We start from the raw sequence: 20732 nt of genomic DNA, 5'->3' as shown, positions 1-20732 counted from the left end.
CTGAGCACAGTCCCGTCTTTTTAGCTTTGAACATCATGATGTGCAACCCAGTCCAGCATCCAGAAGTGAGGCCACACCCATACCTTCATATCTGATTGCGGCTCCTGTGTTGGTGCCTGAGCCGTCGGTGGTGAATTCGATAAAAAGGTATCTAGAGGTGCTGACGATGCCCTCGTTGGGCAAATATTCCACTTCATAAGAATCGTAGAGCGTCAAGGAGTCAATGTTGTTCCCATTTTTGATGAGTAACCTGCAGACAGAACACACAGTTGATAAAGCAATTTCTCAGAAACAGTCAAAAAGCAATGCAGACCATTTGGCAGCAGAGTCTGTCTTTTGGCTTAATCTCCTTAATCTCCTTTCTTAATCCTCAGATCAACCTCTAATTTTTGTTGCTGCATTACATCAATGAATAGTATTTCATTATTTACGAAGAGTAAAAATGAAAGCTCCGAAAATTTCAGGCAAAGAAATACACACATACATCCACCGCCTCACAGTATCCCGTCATTTCAAAGAGGAGCTAATGTCCTGAAAAGGCTTGTTCAACTATCAGTTGTAGAACAAGTGAGGGATGTATGGTATGTTTTACATTAGAGCCTGTGTTTATAAAAGAGTGTAATATCTGATTCTTGAGTGGGCAGGATAATTGACTAACCTGTCATCATCCTCAGCAAGCGCCACCTTCTCAAAGTGAACATGAAGCCGCTGTCCTTCTGGAGCCTCCATCACCCAGTTGCATGTCAGATTGTTGCTGTAGTTACTGGGGAAACCAGGAGACACGATGCGGCCAAGTGTGGCGTTCTTCATCATTCCACCGCAGGCCGCTGTTGAAAGGTATTGAAAGTTATGTACTATATGATTAATCAACAAATGTGTAGCTGCTTGGGGGAAACCCTTCAGGTGAGAAATTTTGACATTCTCTACTATTTTGAAAACCACTTCCTGAAGTGAAACAAACAGAAGTAAATTTTAAAATCAGGTTACTTCTAAACGTGAAACAGCAGAAAATTGCATTTAAAAAACCCTGTTCCAATTCCACTGAAAGACACCAACACTTTGATTGGTAAAAAGTGTAATGATCTGGCTCTGGATCCACCGTGACCCTGCTTAGAATAAAGAGCTTACTGAAAATGAATGAATGAATGAATGATTTAATTAACATGACCGTGATAACAATGGCTATCTGTATACCCACCTTTATTCATAGCCTACAGTCGTTTTTGCAGCCATGTTTTTGAAACTGGCTCCTTATCTACCTAATGTGCCCTTTGCAGAAAGCCAAGGCAAGTTTTTAATTAGAAATGTCTAAGTATGTTTGGCAGCCCAATTTTGGTTAAACTTTTTTTTTTTTTGCTATTCTTGGCTGCTTTCCATGACTCATGGGTTCAATGGGTTTCCTCGACCACCACACTTTAGTTTAATAAAAATCAAAACACACCTTTAAACACTGATGTACCATAAAAAGTGAAGAAATGAAACAAAATTGCAAGTCAAAAAGTAATAAAAAGGCTATCATAACAGACAGATAGACCTGACAGACCAACGATAGATCTTTGTAAAAGCAGTAAAGGTTGTTGGAGAGGGTATATGTCACAGCCAATCAGGTGACTGTGAGCCAGGCAGACAGAGCTTGATTAAAGTAGAACTTGAGCCTCACTCACTCGCTGCCTGCTGATCAGTAATCAAGCCAGTTGTGCCATGATAGCATTCAGAAACACCACAGCATTCTCCTTAAATGCCACATTTGAGCTCCTTCCCTTTGATCAATAGTGTAAATGAGAAAGTTCTGGGCTGTAGCTGCATCTGCGCTATTCATGCAGTCGATGCTGCACCTCCAAACAACTAAATGAGATCCATCATCAAAACAGGACACTTTTAGTTAAGCCAACCTTGCAGGCTTATTTAGATTCAAAGAGCGAAAAACAGAAAACTTTCTGTGGCTTTGGGGTTCTCTTTCAAAGACAGATTATTTATGCAGCCTTGCCATTCAGGCAGTTGCCGGAGGAGAGTTGTTAATATTCACCCCTCACAGGCACATGCACAACGGTTAATGCAATTACAACCAAAATCAATGATCAAACTCCAATTAACATTAGAGGAAGAGGTATTGAAAACATAGGAAGTTGCTCTCCAATCAAGTTCAATTAAACCTGTGTGGGCAAAATATTTACACTCAGTGCTGAGTGCTGCTTGATATTGGTGAAAACACTGAGGGCATTATATCTACATGAGTTAAGGTCTTGTGGGTGTTTCGCAGAGAGCCACAAATGGCAACTGTAATTGCTACTGAGCACTCACAAGATTGCTCCACAATGGTGTAAATAAGCATGCACGAGGAGACAGTTGTTGGATTGATTGACCGTACATCTCAGTTAAAAGAAAGGGCTGTTTGAGAAGATAAGGATGTTTAAGGTGAAATGACTATTATGGTACAGCTTTAGGTTACAACCTAACCTTATATTTGCAAGGCAGAAATAAATCAGGACCTCAGTATTATAAGGTTTTACCTGCCAGATAATCATGATCTAACTTGAACGTAGATATGTGGCCTTGACCAATCAGTATCCACATCCTGTTTACACTCTGACTGAAAAGAGAAGGAGAAAGTAACTTTTAGCTGCAGATATTCTACATCTGCTTCATGATGAAGTAGAAGAAGTGTACATAAGTACACTTATATAGTATAGGTCTACTGTGGTTTTAACAATGTATGGACATTCTGGCACATTAGAAAATCTTCAGCAGAGCTAACGACACAGCTTCATCAGATAAAATGAGCCTTCAATATCACTGACATTATCTAGCTACAGTACATGCTTAATAAATAGAACTTTCCAGTGTAACCAGTGACTTGCTTCCTGAGACACATGAAGCCAGCCATAACATCTTTGGGCCTGTTTACACCCGGTCACTTAATGCGTTTTCTCTGACCGGATAGCTTTCCGATTGTGAAAAGACCAGGTGTAAATACCTTCCGAAACGCATTCGAGAGGAATTTAAATCCGATCGCTCAAACCACATCAGGAGGTGGTCTGGGACACATTCCAGACGAAAGTCTAAATGCATCTGGTTGTTGGAACCACATACATCCACATACGTTTCTCCTCTCAAACGGAAGTACAGACCATTATAGCCTGACGGAGATGAGTGTGCCTCTTCATTAAATTGCTTTGCAGGCTGACACAAAGATAATCGAAGGTCCGGCACCCCATTCGAAACTGGATAGCCAGTCTTGTTCTGTTAAAGAAGCCAGCACTATATTTTCCCACCAGTGTTGACTCCAGGCTTTCATCTTTCATTTTTAGTACTGCCAATAGTGAAAATGCTGCACATAATAAGTGCTGCCTTTTGTTGCGTAAGCGTTGTAGCAAGCATTTTCGTTTTCTTTTCGACTGCATTTGCCAACCCAAATAGAGCGAAATAACGGTGGCTGTCATTTCAGTTCAGCCGAAATGTGTATTTGCATTTTGATAGAAGATATAGAAGATCGGATTCATATCCGTTTAGCTGAAACACATCATGTGGCCAAGTATAAACGGAACCGTTTTAACAAATCGGATAGCTATCCGATTAGAGAAAATGCATAAAGAGACCAGGTGTAAACAGGCCCTTTTTGTAACAAGTAGCATAACACATTAGGAGGAAACCTACCTTCTTCCACATACAGTACATAAGCTGCCAGACACCCATGATTGGCTACCGTCACCATCACGTATGCCATCCCTCCCACCCTTGGCTCCCTGGCACAGATTGCTGTGGCAACATCAGCATTTGAACTCATGATCTCCGGAAGATATGGTGAATGGTTTTTTGTTGTGGCACTCGGGAGCCCCAGTGACAATATAAAATGTAATGCGTTTCTTTTTATGTCAGAGCAAGTCAGTGGGTTTCTCACTCACCGATACACCTGGGTTCTTTTCCATTCCAGTATGGAGTTGTAGCATTGAGGCATGTGAGGGTGGAGGGACCCTGAAGCTGGTAGCCAGTAAAGCAGTAGAAATAAGCTTCTCCACCTGCATGCAGACTGCTGACAGTTACATCACCGTAGGCCGGCCGCTCAGGGAAATTACAGCTCAGGACAAACGCTGCAGAGAGAATACAGTCAGATCCATTTTTAAACAGTCTATATTTTTTGTGCATCAAGCATCAGGCATTAAAATCAAGCATTAAAATCTCATTATGCTGTGGTGAAGTCAAAAATCTTTTTAAAACTTAAACCTAGACAATGGAATTATACGTTTTGATAAAAAAAAAAGTCTAATTTCATTATATTGAGCAATGAATGAAGTCAAAGCATTTTATTCAATTTCAGTATATATAATTATATAATAATTTTTTATTAAAAATAATTTTATGCAATACTTCAGTATATGGAGTGGCATGTAAATAACCTATTACACATATCTAGAACACAGACTCATTTCTGCAAGAAATGTCATATAGAACCTTAGAATGCCAAGGTTTCATAATATTAACTATGATGTGGGTTGAAAGTCAAAACTCAATAGCTGAATTGTCCACTGGTTTCAGCAGACTAAATAGGCCACCTTGCTCTTTTGTGCATCCCATTTCTCTGTCCTCCAGCCTTGCACACAGAAAATGATCTCTCTCTCTCTCGCTCTCTCTCTCTCTCTCTCGCTGTGAACAAGCATCCCAGGAAGATAAATACACCCAAATGTTAAGCAATATGTCTCTTCACAGACTAGACATGCTGAGATGTAAGCAGGCAACCATTAGGCTCCTAAGATGATGGATTAGCCATACATTGTCCATAATGGAATAATTGAAGGAATAAAAAAAGTGAACACATTCACGATAAACACAGTACACACACCTAAAATTCTGCAATGTATGTAATGGAAAATTGAACAGGACAGGCATTTCTAGTGTGGCTAAGACCATTTTAGATCTCAGAATACACACTTGGGAAATTCATTTCATGAAGTTTTTACATGCAAAGATGGGGAAGTCGATCTAGCTCGCCTTATTCAGAGTTTTAAATTAGTCTCTTTCACTGCATTAAAAAGCAAGTCTCCAGGCACACTAGCACTCTAAAATGGAAGCCTAGAGCTACATCTGAAATCAGGTGGAAATTATTAGTTATTCTTAGAGGGAGCTTTTATAACCAGGCCCCCCCCCCCCCAACCCTGCCTTTTATGTCCAGAGTTTGTGTGTTCTCCCCGTGCTGCAGGGGTTTCCTCCGGGTACTCTGGTTTCCTCCCCCAGTCCAAACACATGCATGGTAGGCTGACTGGCATGTCCAGATTGTCCGTAGTGTATGAATGGGTGTACGTGTATGTGATTGTGTGATTGTGCCCTGCGATGGATTGGCACCCTGTTCAGGGTGTACCCTGCCTTGTGCCCCATGCTCCCTGAGAAAGGCTCCAGGTTCCCTGTGACCCTGTAGGATAAGCAGTATAGAAAATGGATGGAACTCCGTCTCAGCCCATGTCCCAGTAGACACTGAATTCAGGCTACTTTGGCAGTGACCATTTAACGAACAACTGATTCACATACTTGAATTGAATTGCCTTCTTTCTCCTCTAAGAACAACATTTGCAATTTGTAACGTGGATGTTTCTAGAGCTTCTTGCTTGGAGCCTAATTTATTGCTACTGGCTTTATTGTTAGCTGGTGAAATTTGCAGCAGAGATCTGCCATTGATTTTGCTACTGTGCGATTCACTTAAGCCTTGGGCTAGAAGATATTTACAGGCTTAAATAGGTCAATAAATCCCAACCTTTGACCTGTCTCTGTCATACTTAAGCATTTTTGTGGTCTCCAGCTGCTGCCTCTTATAATTTAAGTGGGAAGAGATACAGATGCAGTGAATTTTACACTGTGTATTGGACTCTGTCCTCAGGGATGACCTCAGACTTGCCTCCATCTGTCAGGACACCCAACATCACACTTTAATTACATTTCAGGATGGTGAGGAAGAGGTAAAAGTGTTGAGTGGTGTTACAGTGCCAGCTCGATGGCAATGTTATCTTCTCATAGAGGAAATGTATCTCACTAGAAAAGCTGCAGTGATATACTCTACTAATGCACTATGTCTGCATGTGCTGTTCATTGTATGCTCTAGACTACTCTACAAAAAAATCTAATATATGTACTTATGTATTCTAATACATAACACCTTATAAAGCCGTAGGTCTGTATAAATACTACATCCTGTATAAAGTATAAAAAAGTACTTACAGTTATGTGCAAAACACTTTACACGCATGAGTATATGACCATGTAATATAAGGTTTCATAGCGCGGTAACATGTTACAATAACAGTAAATGAATAATCATGCACTAATACCTGAATAAATAGTTATTTACTAAGTTGAAATAAGACATATACTAATCACAAACTAAAGATGAGCTAACCTTATCTACGACGTAAGTGTTATGAATTCATGTGTGAATAACCACCACCTTAAGTATGTTAGTACATATTTTTATTCTTCTTCAGGGTTGTCAGGTCTGTTATATTATAAGACCTTTTTTTCATGTGGTTCTATTTTATTTCATTTTGCTTTATTATCCAAAGAATGGCAAGACTTCACGATGAACGAATAAACATGAGCTGTTTAAATAGTCTAGAACCAGGAAGTAACCAGGAAGTGATAGTAGAGTGTGGGTTAGTACTGAGGTGAATGAAACTTCTGCTGGTGAAGTGGGGAACTGTCTGGGCTCCAATCCTTCCACCATTGTTTAAAAATGTGGGTCAACCCAGTCAAATAGAATTAATGTTATTGTTGACTCAAGTCTGGTTGGAGTCTGATGAGCCATCTAAGAAAGCCTTGGTTTGATAAATCACTGCAGTTCAACCAAGCTGCTACAGAAGGCTCTGGAGGGGTGGTTCTTTAAGGTCTTAGAAAAAGCCTAACACTGAATACTAGAGAACAAGTACAAAAAACAAGCAAAAACCCATGTGGAGGTTGTGTAGAGAACAATTCTTATCCCAAAGATAGACTCTTCATATTTCAAATAGACTATTTGAAAGTAATTTTAAAAAATGCAATCCCTTCCTCTCATATTCTTTTAAAGAGCCTCACTAGTACTGCTGGGGCATGTGGTGAGAGGGCTGCACTCCTGCTGGCTAACTAATCAACGTGCCGAGAGGGGGAGTGCTCTTCTTGCAGAGTCAATGAGGCATCTTGGCACTACCCCAGCCATCCGTCCCATTTCTGCTTTATTACTGGTGTATCAGCACAGCAGGGCTGTGTTGTTATAGCATTATTATCCTTCCGCTTCCGTTTCAATTAGACTAATACTGTGGGGCCACTGGAGGCTGACTTTACGAGCTCAGTCTTAAATCATACACGGTCTCTCGCAAGCGGGTGGCCTTGCAGCTTTATTGACCATAAAGACCAATTGTTGTGGTGCCGAGATTTGCTGGCAACCAGTTGGACTTCAACAGATGCAGTGCTAATGTCCCACATTAGATCCTCTGGAGCAGAGCCTATATGCCGGATGGAGAGAACATGTGATCATGTGCAATTGTGGGTTATAGCTAATGACCTACAGCGAGAAGACATTCCACATGTAAAAGAGTGACTAACAGCAATGTTCAACACATGATAAATATAAGTTAGGGGCTCGACTTTCTCTTGGGCTTGACAACTCTCAGCACAAACTACAAATAAATATTCACACAGCTTCTGGCTCTATGCATTTAGGGAGTAAACATTGCAATAGCTTCAAGAGAACATAAGGTTCCCAGTCTGCTTAAGAAATTCAGGAGAATTCTGAATCAATTCTGAAGTGTAGTGTTATATGATGTACAGCAGAAAAAAATAAATATAAGTCTACAACTAAGGTTGATCAGGACACTAAAGTAGTCTTTATTTGCACTAAATCCAAATATCTGCCCATGATGACAGATGCTATTTTATATTTAGACGTTTGTTTGTTTGACCCATTCAGGGAAGGTGTGCATTCATGGAAGAAGTGTTCATGAGCTATAACAGAGAATGTGGAGGACAGTAACCAGACAGCAATTAGACGGGACTGACAGTATCCCATGCTCAGGATTGAATTGTGGAGCAACAGTGGGTAGCACTGCTGCCTCACACCTCCACGGTCCCCAGTTCAATCCTGAGCTTGGATTACCATCTGTGCCAAAGCTTTTTTTAGGCTAAATTGCCCCTAGATATAAATGAGAAGGCAAATATGTGTGTGCATGGTACCTTGCAATGGTCTGGTGTATTTCTGTCTCACTCCCACTATTCCTGGGATAGGCTATGGATCCACAACAAACCTTAAAATGATAATTACTGAAGACGAATGAATGAACGAGAAGAGTTCTTAATATTATTCAACATTTTAATCGACTGAAAATTCACTATTTTGAGTTGCCAAGTAATAAAATTATGCCAGTGTTTTATATTAATGAATTTAAAGCATTCAGAAAGCATGCCCATGGTTTGAAAGATAATCTGATAAAGCACTCATCTTCTATAGTTACAGAGCAAACTACATATAGTTCATAATTTTATATATATAAAATTTGGTCATTATGATAAATATGGTCTCTGATTAAGATGTTCTTAAGATGAAGACATCTTTTCCAATCTCCTCCATGCAAGAAGAAAAACAAAGACATGTTCATGGACTTTACAGGAATTAGTTAATTGAATTAATGTTTATGTAGTTAATATTGCACTAAAAGTGGCATTTCACAGATTTTCTGGTGTATTTACAACCCAAAATATATGTTTCAGCATGGCATATTGTCAGACAACAAACTGTCAGACAGTGGAATTAGATTTAATACTGTTGCTTGCTCGAGCTTTTGATATTGAAAAATCAATTTACATTCAAGGACACAATCTGATATAAATGCAATGTCTTGGTTTTGGTAAATTCCACCCCACTTATTCACCACATGTTTAATGTCTATAGTTATATCTGAGGTCTGAATACCAATGTGTGAAATTTTGGTATTAACTCCTCACTACACATGCTTAACTCTGTATAGTGCAAATATATACTGCACAAATATTTCATTTTAATTACAGGATATTTAGTTGTATTAAATTACATTAATTCCAACATAACTTTAGTAGTCTGATTAAAACATCAAATTTGTTCTTAAAATACATATAATCTGTTGTTTTGGGGTTTAAAAAAAAAAAAATGTCATTACATTTTACAAAAGAAAAATGTGAAACTTTGCAAACCTTAATACTGCACATATGTTTGCTAGTATGCTGTGCAGGCTTACTGAAGTGTACTGTGCACTTGCTATCTATAGATCTGGCCCTGCTGGATTTTTGATAAGCAGAAGTGACCACTGCCAGCTCGTTCTGACAAAATATCTGCATCTAGTGGAACCATTCCTCTGTTAAGTGTCTTGGCTTCTGGCTACTTGGACATGTTCACTCCAAGTGGCTGCAAAAAATATTAAGGCCTCTGATAAGCAGGTCCCTTCTCCTGATTCTGAGTCAGTTTCTGATTTGTGTGTGTGTGTGTGTAAGAGGAGAGGATGTGCTACGTTGACAGGTTAATGTCTACGGCATCCTCTCTGAGGAGATATAGAGTGCCATCCTACTAACAGAGATGAATGGTCTATTAAGACTCCTGTATATTACATGACCTGATTAAATATACATCCTCATTTGGGTGAGCTATCAATTATGAAGCATGACAGGATTCACTGATGCCAATTCAGCTCATGAGATCTCATTGAGGCTGATTGAGTGTGATGGCTTTAGTTTGAGAGGACAATTATGAGTGGAAATCTCTCTCAACTCAAGACAGCCTTTCATGCCACCTTACATTAACCTCAGTCACTGAGAATTGTGCAGTGTGGGAGATTGCCCAGAGACATGGTAAAGCACACAGGCTGAGAGACACTACAGTGCATTAGGAAGCGTATTATCAAAGGTTAGCTACCATGTGCTAACCAAGGATTTCTGAGATTTTTTTATAATGAATTTTCTTATTTACAAATGGTAATTTATTAGCTAATTTGGCGGAATTTCCAATATGTTTTATAAAGTATATTATATTAGCTAACACAAGCTAACGACAGGATTTTTCTGTTAATTTCAGTCATATTAGTAGAGGCACACAGTTATCATGTCTAACATTAGCTATATAGTGAACAATTATAACATTTTCAAATTTAAATATAAATAAAATAATTAAATGTTAGGAAATCTTTGAAATATAGAAGTTATATTTAGCCTTAATTGGACTGGATTAGTTTAACAGGGGGTAGTGGGGTCCATGTATATTATAAACGTGACAGCCACCAAGGTGAAAACAAATATTGGTTGAGTTTAAAATGCAGAACAACTGATTACAGCCTTCACTACAGGGTGTGCTATTATAAGAAAATTATCAGTATCAGGTGGTGTGATGCCGATGTGAAGCAAACAGCTGTTACTACCCAACTACCTTAGCAACTTGCCAACAACATATTTTTGCTGATAAATGTAATACTTTTATCCATTTATATTTGCATTTAATATGGTGGATCATCCATTTATATTATCACTTGAACAGTTTCTCTTTAAAAAAAATCTCTTCCTCTTGATGCTAATAAGACAAAGAAATTCAGGAGAGTCAAACAACCCTGCTGAAAAAAACTATAGAAACCCTCATAGAATTTCTAATGGTTTTATTGGTTATAATGGGAATTGTATTGGTTTTAGTGGAAACTGTAATGGTCCCTGTGGGTCTCTACTGGTAATTTGTTGCTTTCTATTGGTGGCATGTTATGTCTAGTGGATACCATTAAGGACAAATAATGGCTTTAATGGTTAGCTGATGGTTTGTAATGGTATTTGTACTGGAAACCATTAGAATTTGTGGGATGGTTTCTATTGTTTTTTTTTCCAGCAGGGACTGTTACATAGCGCTCTTCTCATAAACATAAAAAAGAAAGCACATTAATATAAACCTGTGATATGCCTTGCAGCTGGCATTGTTGTCAGAGACATGCTGTTAGTGAGAATAAAACACCTTCTGACCAATCACAATCGAGAATTTGACAGTACCACTGTCCACTGGCACTGTCGACAACCACAAGACTACAACAAGTGGTTAGACTAAAGGTAAAAACAAATAGTTTGCCAAAATATGAGGTGTAAATAAGCCACTTTACGACCATGGGTAAATCGTGACGACGCTGCCATCTCTATGATTTATATAGAGATAGGTTTTCCTGTTTGAATTGATAATTTTTACTCCAGATGTCTTCCAGCAGTGTTACTTATCAGACATTCAGTATGTCTAGAAATCTTAGCCACTGTGAAAAGTACTCTAGGTTATATTGAGTGCAATAAAAAAACTACCCCAGAAACATTTGAAGGGCATCTCTTAGCATTCATATGTGGGCTCAAAAACATGCCCAGCTGCAGCATTGAAAGACACATCCACCTGACTGCATACCATGGAATTGAGTGGAAAAAATCCAATTGGTTGTGCATACCATTAGATGACTATGAATTTAGATGTTTGATGTGTATGGAACAATACATTCCACAGACCACATAACTAAGTAGGCTATTTGTCATAAAATAGTGCTTATTTTACATGAGCTGCCTCTTCAATTCTCAATTCAGGTAAAAAAAAAACCAACAACAATGGGAGATCCCCACAGCCATGCTCCAAAATCTAGATGAAAGCCTTCTCAGAAGAGTGGAGATTATTATAACAGCAAAGGGAAACTACATCTGGAATAGGATGTTCAAAAACAAAATGCACATATGGGTGTTATGGTCAAGTGTCCACAAACGTTTGGCCATATAATGTATGATGTAGATGGACATTGAGTGAGTAATGAACCAAAACATTACAGTTACAGTGTACTGAATCCATCAAATACACTGGTGCTAATACCACAAACACATCCAACATCACCTTCTGTCTCTAAAGCTAGATGAAAAAATACGAAGCAACACATACACACATGCAGTAATCGCTCTGTCACATTCAAGCAGCCTTCTCACATCTGTGAGAAGTCATTATTGACACGAGTCTTTAGGAAAAGTTGTGACATAAAATGTTGTAATACAGATTTCATAGCCTAGTTTGCCTAGCCTAGTATTATCTTGCCCCACATGTTTCCATCCAAGTTGTATATTTAACTTAGGCGAAAAACTGGAATATTGCATAAAACATTTGCGAATAAAGTGCTGTTTCCATCCCATGTGTTCAAGAGAACAAAATCGTCACTTCTGGGGAAAGTGGCCCAAAGTACAACACAAATGGATGTTGTTGCAACTGGGGAAGCCACTGTGGCTCTTTTTTTTTCCAGTATAAGAAGAAGAATCAGCTCTTTTTTGCCTCTTTTTTTTCCAGTATAAGAAGAATCAGCTCTTTTTTGCCTCTTTTTTCCAGTATAAGAAGAAGAATCAACTCTTTTGCCCAGTATAAGATGAAGAAATATTTGGGCTTGAACCCTGAATCTTCTGAACTGTAATCCAGATCCTTTACCATTGAGCCAACACTATTATGGTTTCCATGACTTTTCTGATGCACATGAAGGAATTTATTTGGTAAATGTGTTTCCATCGTAGTTCATGCATGTCTTCTTATTGAATTAAAAAAAAATTCCACCTCAATTGAGCACATAATTTTTTTTATGAGCTTTTGGGAGATTTTATACATATCTGGTGTTTCCATCCATTTTTTTTGTGATATCACAAAATTCGCATAAAAATTTGTTTTGGAATACATACTTAAAATTCTACAAAAAAACACTTTTATGCATACTTAAAATTCTAGTATGCATATGTCTTTTTTAAGTATGCATACTTAAAATTCTAGTATGCATACTTCATTTTTAAGTATGCATACATAAAATTCTATTGTGCATGCTTGTTTTTCTATAGTCAGATGAAACAAAAACAGAGTGAATCGTCACTTCTAGGGAAAGTGGCCCAAAGTATCAATACAAATGGATGTTGTTGCAACTGGGGAAGCCACTGTGGCTCTTTTTTCTGGTATAAGAAAAGAAGAATCAGCTCTTTTCTGCATCTTTTTTCCCAGTATAAGATGAAGAATTATTTGGGCTTGAACCCTCAACTTTCTGCTCCATAACCCAGAGTCTTAACCATTGAGCCAACACAGTCATGAATGCATAAAGTCAAAAAGTAAAAAGTACACATGGAAATGCTAAGAAAAGTAATAGCACATTTCTCACAATGGGGCTAAATATTTTGAGGTATGTCTTGTGACGGTGACACAAACGGTGTGGGACTAGTTACACGCCGAAAAAGTGTCCGGAAGAATAAATAAATAAATAAATAATAAAAAGTACAGGCAATTATATTACTGATGCTTTGCATAGCAAGCAACACTATTAAGAAAACATAGAATAATAACAATAGGGTGCCTACACATCTTCGGTGCTTGGCCCCTAATACAGTGGTTCCCAAACTTTTCCAGGGCAAGGACCCCCAAATGGCATTATCATTTGACCGAGGCCCCCCTTTTGCAAGATGTCTTTAAAACACATTAAAAATTCAGACTTCTGAATATATCACCCTTTTTTTTAGCAATAATTACATCTTACATCTTTACATTACATTACATTAGGAATAATATATATATATATATATATATATATATATATATATATATATATATATATATATAATATATATATATATATATATATATATATATATATATATATATATATATATATATATATATATATATATATAAATCATGTATTTATTTATTTTTCACACCAAATTGTTGAGGCCCCCCGGCCACCCCCTGGCAGCACCCATTGCCCTAATAATAAAAAAAAGGGTAGAAAATTGTACCATGAAATTCTCATGCCGTTGCAACCTTAGTGTACATTAACTGTTACTATATCATTTCAGATGGAGGGCAGTTAAAGATAGTACAGCAACTCTAGCTTGTTCCAGTGGAAATTACACCAACCCACACCTTTACCATTCTCAAGTGTCAAAACACAGGGACAATGAAAATCCTTCCTTTCATTGAACATGCTCCTTGCTGTCACTTCTTCCTTTTCATGAGGTTGCTGAACTATAATTAAAGTCATCTAAACATTCCACTCCAGCACACCTCCATAAATCAGTTACAGCAAATATAATTTCATCAACAGCAAATAAGCTGGCAGCAGTGTGCCACTGTTAACCATCATGCAGATCTGTTTTTCATACAGTCCTGTTAATGATCTGAGGGTGAAAAGAGGGGTCAATAAATGACAAAACAAAAGAGTGCCACAGCATGGCATTGCAGCCCTGCAGAACAAGGCCCATTAACAGGACACATGGAAAAAACAACTTGAGCAGTTCAGCTTGGCACAGCTCTGAATAACACAAAATGACTCAAATGGTGGATGTGTGGGCTTCTTTGTCTGACAAAGTGATGGCTAAAATGAGGCAGTTAGAGGTGAGGTATTACCTGGACTGTAGATAACCTCTTGCTAGCTCTGTGATTCAGAGAAACAAAGCCCAGTCCATGTGATAACATAGTCCCTTCCCAGAGCACTCACTGCAGACCTTATAATTTGAAGCCCCACATGAATTGTTAGGTCTGATTTATACTTCTGCATCTCTGTATATCTGCAACCACATGTTGGAGTTGTGTATGGATGTTTACACAGTCGTCCTACTTGCAAATAACGGCATTGTGTGCACTAGGGAGTAGTGTGACATATATCAAACCAGAATGTGCAGAAAGAGAAAAGCTTAACTGGAAATGGAGAATGGAAGTATATTTACATTTAGATTTATCTGGAATTTGGTCGACACCCTTTTCCAGAGCGACTTAGAGAAGTGCTTTGAAATCTCTATCAATAAATACATCCTGATACTAGTTCACTAGGTCACAGACTAAGAATACTATCAGTCTAAAAACTGTTTGGGAGGTAATACAGTAAGAAAAGCTCACAGACGTACTTTAAGTACTTCAGGAAGAGACAGGCCTTTAGACGTCGTTTGAAGACTGCCAGTAACTCAGCTGTTTGGACATCTAGGTGAAGTTAATTCCACCAGCTAGGTGCCAGAACAGAAAAGAGTCTTGATGCATGCCTTCCTTGTATCCTGAGACATGGTGGATCCAGTTGAGCAGTGCTAGTGCATCAGAGGGAGTGTGGTGCAGTTTGGGGTGTGATACATGCTTGTGATATCAGGTCTGCAGCCCACACACATCAAAGCCAGTGTGCTCCTTGAACAATTGCCGCCCGGGTGCTGAAAGGACAGCTCCACTTCAGCACCCCACTTGGTGTGGAAAGCACATGGCTGCAAGGTGGCAGAAACACACATGGCTGGTAGCCAATGATTGCAGTGGCAGCTCTCCAATCTCCTGCAGAAACCGGAGAATATAAAAGCACGCAGTCTACACAGAAATGTGAGCATGTCCTCCTGTCCTGAACCCGCTGATGTGTTTCTCCCTCTCTCCTGCAGACACGGATGACAGTAAGAAGACGATGCACCCTGGCAATGCTGTGACCCAAGCCTGTGCCCAAGTTCAGCTCCAAGCTCCCTGGATCCCGCCTCAGTGCTGCTCCAGCCTGTTCGTTGTGCCCCACACTGGGACAACCATGACAACAACCACCTTCACCTCGATTCCGACTCCCCTTCCCCACATTATCTAACATAAAAGAGCACTTATTTTCCCTGTTTTGGCCTTCTCTGTGTCTGTTTTCAGCCTGCTGCAGCCTTGAGTAGCTACAGTGCTTTAAGGTAGGTGGATGCTGGGCCGCTTTTTGGCTTTGTATTCAAGCATCTGTATTTTAAATTTGATGCTACTGGAAGCTAGTGTAGAGAGCTTAGCAATTGGGTGATGTGGGAAAACTTAGGACCACAAGTCACGGAGCTGCAATCTGGATTAACTGTAGAGGTTGAATGGCATTCAGCGGCAGACCTGCCAGGAGCGAGGTGCAGTAGTCCAGTTTCAAAATGACAAGGGATTGAACAAGCACCCAAATGGCCTGTGTAGAAAGAAATGTACAAATCCTTCTGACGTTGTAAAGAAGAAGTTGGCATGAGCGTGTCAAATTTGCAATGTGAGAGAAGGACAGTTGACTGTCCATGGTTACCCCAAGGTTGCATGCACTGACAGAGGGTGAGATCTGAGAGTTGTCTATGGAGATCCCAAGATTCTGAAATAGGGCTGAACACCTGGGATGAACAGCAGTTCAGTTTTGGTGGGATTAAGTTTCAGCTGATTTGCTGCCAGACATGATGAGATGTCTGCCAGACATGCTGAGATCTGAGCAGAAACATGAGTGTCTGAGAGAGGGAAGAAGAGTATGAGTTGAGTGTCATCCGCATAGCAGTGGTATGAAAACCCATGTGAGGATTTGACATCACCAAGAGACAGAGAGTAAAGGACAATAAATGAAAAAGAGATGTTTATAATGTCTTTGAGGATCATTTGTGACAACATCTCCCTTAAATATGTCTTGCATGGCCTTATTTCCTTAACAAAAATAGATAAATGCTTAATTTCCTCTTTTTTAGTTGTGTGGTTTTTTTTTAATCTGGGTTTTTTTGGAGAATGATGAGTACTTCTTTCTTTTGGCTCACAAATTTGTGTTAATGTTAACCTAGATGAACTTGACACAAAGCAAACATAGTTCCTGCCTGAAGCAAATTCCTTTATTTCTTTTGGTAAAACACTGTCCTTCCATATTCCAGTTAACTTTTTTTTCCCCCAGACAAATATTATTCACATTTGGGTTGCACATCTTCCACCGTTTGAGAAATTAATCTGTCTGTTGCTTGCATTCAATAAAAAAAGAAAAACTCAGTGGTTAAATGACTTTAACATAATCATTAGGAAATAATACTGGCAGGTAGAAACCGAAATAACTGCTGGAGTAGGAAAGAATATATATACACTGTTCACAACATCTTAGAGGTGTACAGCTCACAGATCACCTATAGAATCCTTCACAAGGTATGCTTACCCATAATCCCTTTCTTTGCATTGCAACACGTATACACTTATAAAGCAGGCCTCAAGTCATTATAGGAAAGTGTCTCCACAGAAGCAAATGCATTCCTTTTACTCCTTGCTTCGGGAATGAATTATTATGAACTGGGGTCAACATCAGCTTCTCTTCATAACCACAGCCACTCTGACAGATTACCTCTTTGTACTGGATAAGAAGGTGGTCGTTTCTGTCACTTGTTCGCTGTAAATGCTCCCGCTCTCTCCCGCAAATCCCACCAGTTTAATTATGGCCAGTTTAATTATGCTCATGCGGCTCCACATTTATTAGAAACTGATGTGCTCAGAAATTAATGGGCGGAAAAAAATCAACACTGCACATTCTACAGTGTGAAAGGAAAGAAAATGTGGAGATGGTAATGACCTATTAATAATCCATTTGCATTAATAGCTTAGATACATAGTGCATAGTACCTTTTAATAGGATTCCAACAAGTTTGTGTTTGTTAAAAGGCCATTTATTCATCTTATATTAGTGATTAATTTGTATTTAATTGAATCCAAACAGGCTTTTCTAAGAATACCTACAATGTAAAAAATTATAGCATTTATTTTACAGCAAAATACTTTTGTATTATTTTTACACGCTTGTACTGTAAATGATTGGGCAATTACAGCAGTGCATTGGTTTATGGTGAAATATCAGAAAACACAATGCATTTTGGGATAGCTAACATGTTTAGGCTGTCAACATATGCAAATAGTGAATTGATTTTGTAGCTTTTATTTTAACAACTATTTTAGACAAACACAAACCTCCTTTGAGTTTAAGTCTATGTGCTAGTAAAATTTCAGTTTAGTAAAGCACTGAAATTTGCTTTTAGCACGAGTTAAATTAATGGTCGAGGTGGTTGACTCAAGTGGTGGCTCAGTTGTTAAGGCTTCGCGCTACAGATTAGAAGGTCATGAGTTCCGCCGAGCTGCCATGGTTGGGTTCATGAGCAAAACCCAGTCACATCCTGCCTCGGTTGTATGTTGCTTTGGATAAGAGCATCAGTCAAATGAGCTACTGTAGCGTATTATTTTAATACTGCATATTTTAGTTATACTGTAATTATATTTACAAGTATTCACAGTAAATGCACTCAGCTCCCACTAAATTACTATAAATTCATCTGGGAAAATTTACAGTGTAACACTGAAACATATAGTGATACCAGTAAAAAAAAAGAGCAAAATTAATGTATTAATGTAATGTATTTACAAATTTATTTGTAAATACATTACTATAAAACATTTGACAGTAAATTGTTATACAATATTAAGACGTTAATGTCTCAAACACCCTGATCTCCCAGAATCCACACACCCTGTAATCCACACATCTGTATTAACGCCCATGCCCATTCATTCCTCCAACTACAATCTCTCCAGTTCACCAGGATTCTCCCTTATCTCACCTGTTATCTCACACACATTTAATCTCTCAGTATAAAGAAACTTTTTTCTTTCAGTTCATTGCTTGTTTGTGACACTTTGTCTCTCATTAATAAGCCTTGGTATTTTTGCATTCTGGTATTATTGGACATGTATGATTGTTCCTCTTGCCCTTTGGTATTTGTGCTCTGGCTTAACACTTTTTTTCTAGTCATTTGCTCTCTGCTTGTTATATGGTTTTTGACCTTTTTTGCCTGTTTTTCTGACTTCTGCCTTCACCAGCCCTTTTGTCTCATGCAATTTCTGCTACTAAACCATGGTGATTATATTAACCTGCAGTCATTTCCTCTAGTCTTGTCAAAGCATGACAATTAACTTCTAAGGTTAAATAAATCAGGGGATTGTAGGATTGTGCTACAGAAAAAATAACTTAGTTTTAACAACTGCTATAGATGACCATGAGGTGAGTCTCTGAACCATAGTTGTAGTCTTGATCTTGTGGTCTTGGTCTCAGATATTACAACTGGCAGCCTGATGTTGGGCTTTTTACCCCAGTAGAGTGTGTAAGGAAAGGATTCACTTATATTGTATGGATATTTTTTGATATAATTCACTGGTATAGAGACTGTGCGCACTGGGATGGGGTACACAAGCTTTTGAGATAGCTTTAGATATCCTGTCAGCATCCCAGTGTGCCTGTCTTACTTCACTTAAACAGCTTTCCTTCTAACTCAATACTGCTCCTTCACCTTTACCTGTTTCTGCTTGCCTTACATTAGCACAATAGAGTAATTTATCTGTACATTGTAGTGATGGGAATTTCTCCCTCACTACTGTATGTAGGCAATAGAACTCACTTTACTGGGATGTGGATCCATTCTGTGCAATATAAACATCTGAGAGGATTATTGTTTTCAGCAATGATGCACAGTGATGTTCTGAATTTAATGGCATATTTTAAGCTGTAGATCAATTCTCACTGAAGTGTTGCAGAGAGGCAATTACTGAGAGAGCACAGTGAACTTCTGAACAGTACCATATGTTCCCGGAGATAGGATTCACATCTTGAACCCAATGTCAACCATTGTTCACAATTGGTCACAAAGGAATTTGCAGTGCAGAGACTTTTCTTTTACTTAAAAAAAAAATCCTTCAGTCTCAAAAGTCTGTGTGTATGTGACAAACCTGTGTTTCCACATGACTCATGTCATGAAGGATTTTATTTAGTGCCTCATAATTTTCACCCCTAGCACAGAAGCACATGACCTCATCATTAAACACATCTGCTAACATACTCCCTGGGCCACAACCACTCATTAACGTAATTATTATGGTTCTGCATCATTACTGTCACTGATACTTCTGATAGAGCAGTCTGCTGCTGTCAGTAGGAAACAATAATAGCCATAACCTCAGCAACCCTCTGGACTGCAGTCCATCTAAACATTTGTCAATGTAAATGGATAGTTTATATGTAGTCACAATTGTCATATCACAGCAAACCAGTGAGTACATTTCCCATACTGCACTGTGGCAGCCATGCAAACATGGCCGCCATGGACCGCAATTCCCAGAACGCTCACCATCATTCTTATCACGCACACCTGCATCCAATTCACAGCACAGCCACAACCACAACCACAGTTTAAAAGGACTTTCAATGCATTCACTCTCTGCAAAGTATTACGTGAGTTTCTGTTTACCAAGCCGTTGTTCATCATGTTTTGTGTCCTAGTTTTGATCTTATTCTCGCCCTCATTCTCAATTCCTGTTTTGCCTCGTTTATGCCCGTTTGCCGATTGCCTGACCTATTGCCTGTTTTTTGACCACGCTATTGTCTCATGTTTTGGATTTGTCTGCCTGATTATCTTTAATAAAACTCTTATATACACTTGCATCCATCCTAACCTTCATTACGTTCAATTACGTGACAACAGTTAAAACTTGCCTGCTCAAAAATGTAGTACTAATCATACTGATATAGCTTAAGCTACAGTTTTTAAAAATGGATTTCAAGAAATTCTTTTGAAAACATTCTGTATCCTGAAGTTTGCCTGAGGCATGTGGGAAAATAGACAATACTATGCAACTTTTAAATAAAGCAAAGATAAATGAAGCAAACTTTTCCCAGATCTGGGACACTACTTCAAGGTGCAGACGCCACCATAGCAGTCTCCCAGGGATATGCCCTGTCTCAACAACATGTCCACTACAGCATTGGCAGGTATACAATTGCTCTCACAGAGGCTAACTATGGGTGGTTCTACCTGGGGAGTTTCCGTGCAAGGTGGATAGTACCATCTGACCTTGTGCTGCCTGATTATTTATATATTCAATCATCACAATGTTGTCCAAATGAACCAGCATGTCGTGGTGTCTCAGGACCAGTAAGAAGAGTTTGAGT

General features: G+C 38.7%; 1 protein-coding gene across 1 annotated transcript in view; it reads right to left on the bottom strand.

Annotated features, from left to right (window-relative positions):
* Positions 1-20732, bottom strand: part of sez6b (seizure related 6 homolog b) — a 178003-nt gene that overhangs the window by 30859 nt on the left and 126412 nt on the right. The window contains exons 5-7 of the mRNA XM_053647675.1: positions 3903-4088; positions 659-827; positions 84-250 (exon numbers count right to left, since the gene is read on the bottom strand). Coding sequence (XP_053503650.1) covers positions 84-250; positions 659-827; positions 3903-4088 — 522 coding nt within the window. The remainder of the gene's footprint in view (positions 1-83; positions 251-658; positions 828-3902; positions 4089-20732) is intronic.

Source organism: Ictalurus furcatus, chromosome 17 (assembly GCF_023375685.1).
Source record: "Ictalurus furcatus strain D&B chromosome 17, Billie_1.0, whole genome shotgun sequence".
In the NCBI taxonomy this organism is placed as follows: Eukaryota; Metazoa; Chordata; class Actinopteri; order Siluriformes; family Ictaluridae; genus Ictalurus; species Ictalurus furcatus.
This window is presented reverse-complemented; position numbering and strand designations above follow the sequence as displayed.